Raw genomic sequence first — 10,945 nt, forward strand, 5'->3', positions numbered from 1 at the left:
TCACGTTAAATCGGAAACTATGATACCGACCCTTATGACTGGCCCGATTGTGATTGGTCAATTCTTACGACTTACGACTTTACGACTCATTGTAGACCTAGCATTAATGAGAAAAATTAATTCGTTTTCGAAAAAAGACGTTCCGACATCCGACTCCGATAGATGACTGATTGTAGATTGGCCCATTCACGTGAATCGATCTTTCCATTGAATTTGTCCATCAGAATGTTCTATGTTGAATTGGCCAATCCGCCAATCAGAAACGTGGGCAATCGGGAACCGACCGAGCTCGATCGCGGCCTATCGCGCGGCCGATTCGTCAAAATCTCGGCAGAGAAATCGCGCGGAACGCGAGAACTGCGAGACTGTGCGAGACAGTGCGCGAGAAGCGAGGTCGACGACCGCGGGGTGGCGCGCGCGCTAGCTCCCGCCGGGTCACGTGACCCGGCGCCGCGGCGATTGGTCGGCCATTCGTAATTTAAATCGAACGAGCCGTTGCACGTTTTTCGCGACGGTGGCGAGACTGGTGTGTGAGCCAGAGCCAAGGCGGTTTGAACAGAAGTACGGCGAGCAGCGAGTTCCGCGGGTGTCCTGTGGATACGGTAGCGTGGCGCGCTCACGGCCGTTCGTTCTTCTTTTTCCCCTTTTTTCCCCGTCGCATCCTCGGGCTTTCTTTCTCTCGGGTGCGTGAGAACGGTTCGAACGTGAACGTATATCGGTCGCCGAATACGCGCGAATCCTCGCCGGCCGGCGAACTTGGTTTGGGAAACGGTCGCTGATTCAGGATCACGGGTAGTCACGGCGTCGAGGTGCGACGGCACGTGCGACAGAACGTCCGACAGCGACGCGACAACATCGGGTAACGTCACCGCGTCCGACGGCGGCACGTCATCGTGGGAGGATTGCGATACGACATCGTGTGACGATACGTCGGACGACAGCGGGTCCTACTGCCATTGTCACTGCCATTGCGCGATGTCGAATGAGGAGGAGATACCGAGCGTGATCTACGACGCGAACACCGGCAAAAGTTACGTGAAGGGCCGCTTCTTCGGGAAGGTAAGAACGACCGGCGACGTCCTTGAGCCTCTCCTTCGCCTTCGCCCTGACCTTGCACAGTCACGCTCCTATTACGTTATTCGCGCGAGCCTCTGTCCCGCGACATACGTACATACATACACACGCACACACGTGTAAACGTGATCCTTTGGCGCCCGACACTTGTTGCACTCGTGCCGAAGACGCCTCTTGTAGAAAGACGTATGATTCGTGAGAGAAACTCGCGAAAAACTGTTTCAGCTCCTCTTTGGGGATTCCAGAGAGGTTTGGATCGAAAATATACTGGCAATTTGACTTGTCTCCATTTGTATCAATGCAGGTGAACTTTAATCTCGGTTTGTTTAATTCTTAGAACTAGAAAAGGGTAAAAAGTACAATGAAACATGATTAGAGTTAATCTACATTGGTGGAACTATAATGGAGAAATATAATTAAAGAACCATGAGGAAGTTTCATGAGAGAAGATTGCTCAAATGTCCTTATCATCCTAAATTAAAACTATTAAACTATATTTCTTTTTTTAACTGTGTATGTGGAGCTTTTGCATTTTTTTATGAAAACTATATTGTTGATGTATTATTGTAACTGAGCAGTTTAAAGAGCACTGCCATTAGCTTCATTGACACTATTTTAATAGCATTTTGTTTTACTATTTTTTGTGTATATATATGTAAATTTTTTTAAATATACAAGATGTGTCATGACTCGAGGTCCATACATTAAATGCTTTCCATTTACATAAAAACTCAGATAATTCTCACTTGTGGCGTCGTTCTATCCTTTTTGGCAATTAATGAATAATAAAGACAGAATGACATCACAAGTGAGAATTATCTGAGTTTTGATGTAAATGGAAAGCAACTATTAAAGGCGTGTTATTGAAGTCATTTAGAGTTGAAATTGTTTACATTGTATAAACATATATCCATAAATGCTTCCTAACAGAACTACAACCATTGAAAGTTGATGGAAATATTTAAAAGAGGAAAGAAAAAAGACATTTAATTTAATTTGTTTACAAACAAGTTAAATAAGTCAAGTTATTTATAAACAAGTTAAATGTCTTTTTTCTTCCCTTTCTTAAATATTTACATCAACTTTCAATGGTTGTAGTTTTGTTAGGGAGCATTTACGGACATATGTTTATTAAACAACTTCAACTATAAATTAGAGTCCTAAATAAGAGCATCCGGCGGCTCGCTTGGTGATTGGCTGACCGCGGCCACCAATCACAACCGAAAGTGATGGTCCTGCAGCTGATTCCATATGCGAAGTAACATGTATTATGTGAGTGAGAAAGATTAATATTTAGAATATTATTAACAAGTCTTATTTCACGTTGATTACAATGATGGAATTAAAACAAAATTATTTCTGAATGATCAAATTGTGTCAGATATACAGAGAGAGTTGCTTTGTTCAGCGGTCAGCTGCGGGCTCAATAGGAACCATGAAGGGGGTAAGGAATGTGCTTCTCTTATTTAGGATTCTAATATAACCCACCTATTAGTGAACTGAAGACATTCATGATTAGTAACTGAAAGGTCCGTGGTTCGATCCTGGCCTTCATCCCACATAGTCATCAATTGAGAGGAGAATTTCCCATTTATGGAGAGGAGAGTATAAGAGGAAGATACTTTGTTTAAGGGGAAGAGAACAGTTCACGAAAAAGGATAACAGGGTATAGAGGTTTTGTGTCAAATAACTGGTACCTTATGGTCAGGTACCAGTTGGAGACACGGCGATAGGATTAAGTCTTACTCAAAACCTTAAAAACCCTCCGAATTGAAGGCACCCCAAATTTTCACCAAAAAGAAGAGAGATACCTGTAGAGTTAATTATCTTGGAACTTGTAAATCCTTTCAAATTACAGATTCTTTAAACGTTAAATATATTAATTACTAAAGAACCATTATTAAAGCCAGTAGGTATTAAAACATAATTTACTTACAGGAAATTAACTTTATAATTAAAGCGTCAGCTTTTTCCTTCCCTTTTTTATTGCAGTTGTCTTTACTTTACTCTTATGTCCGTTGCTTTATAGGGTGGCTTTGCAAAATGTTACGAGATCACAGAGTCAAAGTCGCACCATGTATTCGCTGGGAAAATCGTGCCAAAGTCACTGATGGCAAAAAGCAATCAGAGGGAGAAGATGACCCAGGAGATTGCGATTCACCAGACCTTGAATCACAAACACATCGTTGGCTTTCACGGTTTCTTCGACGATACTAATAATATTTACATTATCCTGGAACTCTGTCGTAAAAGGGTAAGTAGCAGTAGCTACTTTAATTGCCAATTGTGAGTTTACAATTGTTTAACATTCTAGTCGATGATGGAGCTGCATAAGCGCAGGAAAGCACTGTCGGAATGCGAGACACGATACTTCATGAAGCAGATCTTGGATGGAGTTTTTTACCTGCATCAGCATAGAATAATTCACAGAGATTTAAAGTTAGGCAATCTGTTTTTGAACGACGATTTGCAAGTCAAGATCGGTGATTTCGGATTGGCAACCAGATTGGAGCATGACGGTGAAAGAAAAAAGTAATTGTTACTCAAATACACCGCAGTCATGACGAATGTGATCATCTTCTCTGTTCATTGTGATAAATCATTCTAAATCTAAAGATTAAATTATATTTTATATTCATTCTTAAATTCTATTTAAATGTGATATTTTTTATTTGTTTAAACTTAATTTTACTTCAAAATTATATCCACATAAATTATACTCCAACATACTTTGATAAAATTTTTAAACTCTATCAGGGATAAATTAATTTTATCAATTACACATAAAATTTTAGTATATGATTTGACTGATTGATGAATTTTTTAATAGAACTGTCTGTGGTACTCCGAATTACATCGCACCGGAAGTGCTCACGAAGATCGGACACTCGTATGAGGCTGATGTATGGAGTATTGGTGTCATAATGTACACTCTACTTGTGGGTAAGCCGCCTTTCGAGACGTCAAGCCTGAGGGAAACGTATTCTAGGATCAAACAAGTGCAGTACAAGACACCGCAACACATTAGTAAACCTGCCATGAACATGGTGGCGAACATGTTGCAACTGAGTCCCTCAAAACGTCCGTCCGTTGCCAAACTGATGAAAGACAGCTTTTTTAGTTCTGGTAAGACATCAAAAATTAAAAAAAGTGGAATTGTTCAATAGTTATTTTTTTTCTTATAAAATAATTCTATCGATTATATAACAGCTTTTTTTGATAATGTGATAATATAAATTATATTATTTGATTTATTGTAATGTTTTTGTGATATAAGATATAAGTTATAAAATAAAATAACTTATAACTTATATCCTATATCACAGAAACATTACAATAAATCAAATACCTAATATAATTTATATTATCACATTATAAAAAAAAATTGAATTATTTTATAAGGAAAAAAATAACTGTTGAACAATAATTGTTGATGTGTCTTCCCATCTGATTTTCTAAATAAGCTTCCTAGTGGGACAAATGACTCATTCCGAGTAAATAAGTTACATCTTCTTGAAAATTGTATATATTTGCATCTATTCGTCATAAATAAAAACTTATAACTAAAAATAAGTTTTAAAAATCCACAAAAATTGTGAAAATTTTCTGGCAGGATTATTCTAAAGAAATCACTTATGGGGCAAACGGCTCATCCCGCTTGGAAGTCGAAAAGTTAAATTTCAAATTAGACGAGAGAAATTGAAATTCTTTGCCAAAATGTTTTGAATTTTTTCTATTGTCAGAACAAATTACAGTATAAATAATTTGCAATTTTTTTGTCTTTTTTATTTGTGAATGAAAGAAGTAAAATAATTTTCTTATTAATTAACAATTGCAGGATACATGCCGGCGAGTTTACCGCTCTCATGCCTGACAATGGCACCACGTTTGGATACGCTCGAGTTACACTGCAATCGCAAACCGCTCAGTGAGATGAACCTTAACGGCTATTCGGAACAGGAGATTTTCCCTCGAGTGCCGAATAGTCCATCGCGAAAGGCTAAATTTAATAACGAAGTCATTGAACCGCAAAGAGGCGGCAATCTCGACATCAGAAAGATGCTTCAAACGCTAAAAGAGCAAATAGCTGTTGTATTAAAAACTAAGCCTGCTAGGGAAACAGCTTCTTCATCAGGTATGTTAGAGAAACTATTGAGTTGTGTGATAATTAATTTTATTTTGTTTTTAATAAAAGGGGGAAAAATATTTATATATATATATAATCAATTTAATCACGTAATAGTTCTTTTCTAGTGGTCTTTAGTTGAGACTGCGTTTTCAGTTCAAAAGTACCGGCGCGCGTGGTTTGCAGGCAAAGAATTGCACGTAAAATTCACGCGAATAATATTAAGCAACCAAGATCCACTTTTGCCCGTTTAACAGCGTTTTCCTTAATTTAATTTTATATATAATTACGTGTTTATATGTCGATATAGCTTTATCAAACAATATATGCGTCGTTTTGATATCTGATACTCTGCTATCTTTTGGATAACTTCATGATTCCGTTCTCAAAGTAACTTCTCCAATTTTTTGACAGAAAATTACTCTAGGTGATTTTTGCAGATTTCTAAAAAATCAAATTTTTTTCCATTAAGCGAATTTTCTAGTGATCTAAATAAATAATAATCTAAAGACGAAATATGGGTGTGGTAAGACATCCCAGCTCAACTGTAATAATTTTTGCCGAATGACCAAAAAACCTTCAATTTGTCGAATTGAGCGCAGTATTTGTTACATATATATATTTTTTTTAAATTAAATATTGAGATGTACAAATAATTGGGATTAAATTATAATTGCTATATTCAGTATTACTGTATGATGTTATAAAAATGTTTTCTCTGAAAATTTGCAGACGAATTGACTGATCCAGCGGCGCAGCCTGTGATTTGGATCAGCAAGTGGGTGGACTACTCCGATAAATACGGTTTTGGATACCAATTGTCCGATGATAGCGTCGGCGTGATGTACAACGATGGCACGCGATTGATCATGATGTCAAATGGCTACAACATTCACTATATCAATCGCGAGGGCGATGAGTTGTACTACACAGTCAAGGATTATCCGGCCCATCTTGAAAAGAAAATGAAACTGATGAACTTCTTTTTGAAATACATGAACGAGCATCTGATGAAGGCGGGTGGCTCTATTTCGATGAAACGTGGTGACGAACTCTCCAGAATACCCTATATACATCAGTGGTTCAGGACTCAGACAGCTGTAGTGATGCAACTGAGCAATGGCACAGTGCAAGTAAGTGTTAATTAATCATCTCTAAAGTTATGTTAATATGTATATATGTGTGTGTAATATAATGTTATTAACATATATATTATTTATTGTTTCTGAAATGAATTACATTCTCATACTACAACATCGTGTACTTTCACTTCATTTTACTCTTTTGCTTCTGTTATACCTGAAAAATATTTGAGATGAGGGGTAGAATTCGAAATGTTACAAAATTAATCGTTTCTATATGGAGCCATGCAATACCCCACCTGTATAGTTTTTATATTATTCTTATCTACATGTACACTCATTTGATGATGAATTATTTTTATTTTAATTTTTTTATTTGTTCAAATATTTTATTAGTCTTAATATTCTTTGCTTTTTCTAAGTTCTTTTTATAATTTTTTTGCTACACTGTGTGTTAACTTATTCTTTCTTTGCATATATATATTTATTTATTTTTATTTATATTTTTTTATCTGTTTTAATACACTTTAAACAATGAGAAGATATAATTTGTTTTTAGTAGCATTTTTATTACTGTTACGTTGTTGGAAGTATTGTTTGTTACAGTGTTTTTGTTTTGGGATAAATAAAATTGTCTATTTATTTTTTAGATCAACTTCTTGGACCATGCAAAGATCATCATGTGCCCGTTGATGGCGGCAGTCACTTATATCGATCACGACAAGAACTTCAAGACTTACAGATTCCAGACCATTCAGGAAAATGGTTGCTGTAAGCCATTGGCGGACAATCTGATGTACGCGTACGAGAAGATCAAGCTGATGCTAACGAATTCTCAAGCCCGATAAGATCATTTATGTCAAGGAACAACGAGAGTAAAAAAAAATAGCGAGTGCCGCGCCTCTCTTGGCACTATAAATTAACTTGGCACTATAAATTAACTTGGAGGAACGCGACATATGTATTTATTTTCTAATAGCGCTGTCTTTGTAGCGAGGGAGAGAGAGAGAAAAACAGAGAGAGAGAGAGAGAGAGAGAGAGAGAGAGAGAGAGAGAGAAACGGGCGAATGGAAGTCACGCATGATTTTCTTTCTTCCTTTGCCCGATTTTTATACAGACGTAGAATTTTGCTAGGTAATCTTTTTTCTTTCTTTTTTTTATCATTTACGAAAGAGAGAGAATGAGAGTGTGTGTGTGTGTGTGTGTGTGAGAGAGAGACAGAGAGAGAGAGAGAGAGAGAGAAAGAGAAAGGTAACCAATTGCGCAACGAAGGCAAAACATTTTGCGAGGAGGCATCCCATCGTTCTTAGGTGTGCCGTACATATTACTTAACGTTAATTGATCGGGTATCATTGATCTGCCGTCTATCTTCAAAAATAGTACTAGAACCGCAATTTCTAAAATCTCAGTTAACTTTGACCAATGTCTAGGACTCTAAGTGAAACTCCCTTATTTGTATATCCATGTTAGCCTCCGGCCTGATTTCCTTTTTCCTTCAATTCCCATTAAGAATCTTGCAAAAGACTTCTCATCTTCATTAATTCGCAGTGACTGCTTAAAAGGTATTTTGCTCTAACTTTGCAATTGAATCAGATTCGATCAAGAGGTCCCGCGCCGCGTTCACCACGAAAAAAAAGAGGAAGAGCGGGGCGGAGCATAGGAGTAATCGTGATTCGACTGAGTGGTGCAATCTAACGTCCGATTTCGTTGTCGTAGCTGAGATGAGAGACCTGCAAAAGCTAGTCTTCTGACTGATGTGTTTATTCCTCGCTTCTGAAGATTTTCTGAAGCCAAGAACTTGCTCGCGAACTTGTTCGAAGCAGTGCGACTTGGACTACAAGCGATTGTTAATCCCCGAGCACTAGTTGTTAAAGTCTAGTAACAACGGCGGCGCAGATCTACGCGCGTTTATCGAAAGAAAATTTGTTCGAGGTGAGACTGGTTGAGACAAATTTTGTAACGACTTGCTTAAAGCTTAATTATTTCAGTGACGTATCGATAATTAAAAGTATGTTTACCACTTCAAGGAATACAGAAACGAATAACAAATGACGATTAAATAAATTATATCATGATTTCTTTTGCTTTTTCACACTATTTTATTTACATACACTTCACGTAGTCGGTAAAGCTAATTTTTCTTGTATAAGACGAACAACGTAGAGATTCTATATTTTGGGAAATATATATCTTGCAAACTCCACCCTTTTTAGCAGCAACTTATATAGCTTAAATTAGAAATCGAAGATATCTCATAAAGAGTACTCTCAAAATTTATTTTGTAGAAATTACCTTTAATTACCTTTATAGCAAGAATTAAGCATAAACAGTTGTTATTTCCGTGAAATTGCTAAGATCGGATATCATATGGTAAATCGCTATTAATTCATCTAGAAGTTTTGAAGATTTTCTAGAATTGAAAAAGAAATGTGAGAGAAATGGATTGGCAACTCTTTCTGTCAAGAAATTCAACGAGTGATTTACGATTTCTCGCATTGCTTCGATCGGTTAGAAAATAGCATGAAAGAGTGCGGAGTCGATTGTATCGAATTACTTTATGCATGGAGATTATTCTGCCTGATAGAGAAACGACTATACAAAGATTATATTTTTTTTATAGAGCTAAACTGACCAAGTATATTATAACTAAATCGAGCGGCATATAAACGCGGTGTGTTGTACTGTAAGATTCTCTTTTGTAATATTAGATTGTAACAGACAGATAATACGTCGATTTTTGTAGAATTATTGTAACATTGAATCGTTACGAGAGTTCCCGTATTTTTTTTCAGCAGTGCATAATCCTGATTTTGATTAAGGATTAATTAAGACAGCTAAATGATGGATTTTAGCAAATAGAAATCGAAAGGTCTGGATAAAAGGAACTCCAGAACGATTAGGGAATCTCGAGAGAAGGGAGATCCGGATACTCGTGGATTTCGCGGTGCGAAGAGTTGACGATCAGAGTATTTAAGTAGCCGAGGGGTTCACGGATCTCCTTGATAATCCGACGAGCCGATAATTTGACGGCCGAGAGATCGAAGAATCGTCGAGAGCGAGATCGTAGCGATTTTGTGTCGAAAGAACGACGGAAACTTTCGTAAAGATTTGATGTGAACTCTTATAAGGAGACTGGACGAAAGGAGGAGTATAATTATCATATAACGAAATTGATTTAAGTATAATAACGGGGGAACGATAACACGTAATCAATAAGTGCCACTTGGAAGGAACAATATTAGCTTAGCGAATGACGTTACGTTATGTTAAGTTAGATATATAATATGCGCGGAACAATTATTGATAATTAGGTAATATGTTAACAAATTACGATTAGTGTATATAAATAAAAAGAATAGGCAAATACGCCGAGATGAATGGCGCGTTCACGAGCGGGAGGTAGCTTAGACAAAAATTGTTAGGATAATATTTTTTACATGATGCATCAATATACGTATAACGCTGTTTTGAAAAGAGTACGGTACAGAAATAAACTGTTTTTTTCTTTTTTAAAATGCGAGTTGCTTTTTGCGCGCGCGATGCGGACTTGAAGTAGAATGAATTAACGCTCTTGCTGGCTGTTCCACACGCTTGGCTCGACAATCGAGTGGGATCTATAACGACGACTTTTAAGTATTTCGCGCCGAAATGTTTAAAACGAGCGGGTAATCCCTTCGTCTGACCTCATGATTTACCAATCGTCGATAATGTAAGGCTAGAAGCCTCCTATTTCCCCCCGCGTTCTGAAGATCGAACCCAATAGAATTCCTCAAGTAAGAGTTTGGATATCGTTAGACAATTTTTATATTTTAATATTATTTAACTTTTATTTATTTTTGTTAGATTTACTTATTATAGCAATAATATTTTGTACTTATGGATTATCGAATGGGATTTATTTTTTTTTTTAATACATATTGACCAGAAATGTATCAGAGCTCAATATTGATAGAGCTTTCATTATAGGATTTGTGTTTCTCCTTTACTTTTTGTCAGTTTTTTTTTTTTTTTTTTTTTTTAATCTGTTTTACGTTATAAGCGAGATTTCGTTCTCGAAATATTGACTTGTACAAAAAATGTATACCAGGCCACAACGTTTTTGCGTAAAACACTCGGTCAACAATGTATTAACTTAACAATCTGCACAGGTACCAAACTGATTCGAACGTTTTTTGAAAAGCGTACCAGAGATTGCCTGAAGATGGCGGACAGAGTTGTGTCCAAACTAAGAGCTCCACGGAGGCCGTCGGCCGTCGGACTTCCGCGAAATAGTGGCGGGAGGAGGGGGGAGGAATCACGTGTCGCGTTGGGGTTGGGGTTAACCAATAAGACAGCCGTTGAGCCGTGCGCTCAGTCGAGTGACGGATTTTGGCCGGAGTGGATGTCGTTTCGCTTGCCGCCGCCGCCGCCGCCGCCGTCGTCGTCGTCGGGATCGTCACGTACGCTTAACGGACCGGGACGCGTCATGGAATCCTGATAGTGCACGAGGATACCCTCGTCCGAAGGCAGCAAGCGGTTCTCAACCTTGAGCGTGAGTCTCCCCCGTGCGAATTACGGCCCGCTAAAGGCTGGTCACGCTGGTCCGCGCGACTCCGATTCGGGTTACATAAAGGCGGGCGCATTTTTTGACGGACGTCCTCGGTCCGGCCGCAACACGCGGCAA

At 37.9% G+C, this 10,945-nt stretch overlaps 2 protein-coding genes across 3 annotated transcripts in view; both read left to right on the plus strand.

Annotated features, from left to right (window-relative positions):
- Nucleotides 1–516: 516 nt before the first annotated feature.
- LOC112464569 (serine/threonine-protein kinase PLK1-like) lies at nt 517–7,462 on the plus strand. Its single transcript, XM_025031628.1, has 7 exons — nt 517–1,059; nt 3,104–3,328; nt 3,389–3,606; nt 3,905–4,200; nt 4,913–5,209; nt 5,933–6,333; nt 6,933–7,462. The coding sequence occupies exons 1-7, from the start codon at nt 976–978 to the stop codon at nt 7,128–7,130; spliced, it is 1,719 nt and encodes a 572-aa protein (XP_024887396.1). The 5' UTR covers nt 517–975; the 3' UTR covers nt 7,131–7,462.
- Nucleotides 7,463–10,650: 3,188 nt separating this feature from the next.
- The window catches only part of LOC112464567 (probable multidrug resistance-associated protein lethal(2)03659), a 22,824-nt gene continuing 22,529 nt past the window's right edge, over nt 10,651–10,945 (plus strand). Inside the window, exon 1 of one of the 2 annotated variants that reach the window (XM_025031623.1) lies at nt 10,651–10,813. The gene's annotated coding sequence lies outside the window, so the exon portion shown is untranslated. The remainder of the gene's footprint in view (nt 10,814–10,945) is intronic. The other variant, XM_025031620.1, reaches the window with a different exon arrangement.

This window comes from Temnothorax curvispinosus, unplaced genomic scaffold (assembly GCF_003070985.1).
Source record: "Temnothorax curvispinosus isolate PA1 unplaced genomic scaffold, ASM307098v1 QBEX01014323.1, whole genome shotgun sequence".
Classification (NCBI taxonomy): Eukaryota; Metazoa; Arthropoda; class Insecta; order Hymenoptera; family Formicidae; genus Temnothorax; species Temnothorax curvispinosus.

Bases quoted from the DNA above. Each gene is read 5' to 3' on its own strand.
- LOC112464569 (XM_025031628.1), top strand. From the start codon at position 976: ATGTCGAATGAGGAGGAGATACCGAGCGTGATCTACGACGCGAACACC. The intron at 1,060-3,103 runs GTAAGAACGACC...GTTGCTTTATAG, and splicing joins AGGGCCGCTTCTTCGGGAAG to GGTGGCTTTGCAAAATGTTA. The intron at 5,210-5,932 runs GTATGTTAGAGA...GAAAATTTGCAG, and splicing joins GGAAACAGCTTCTTCATCAG to ACGAATTGACTGATCCAGCG.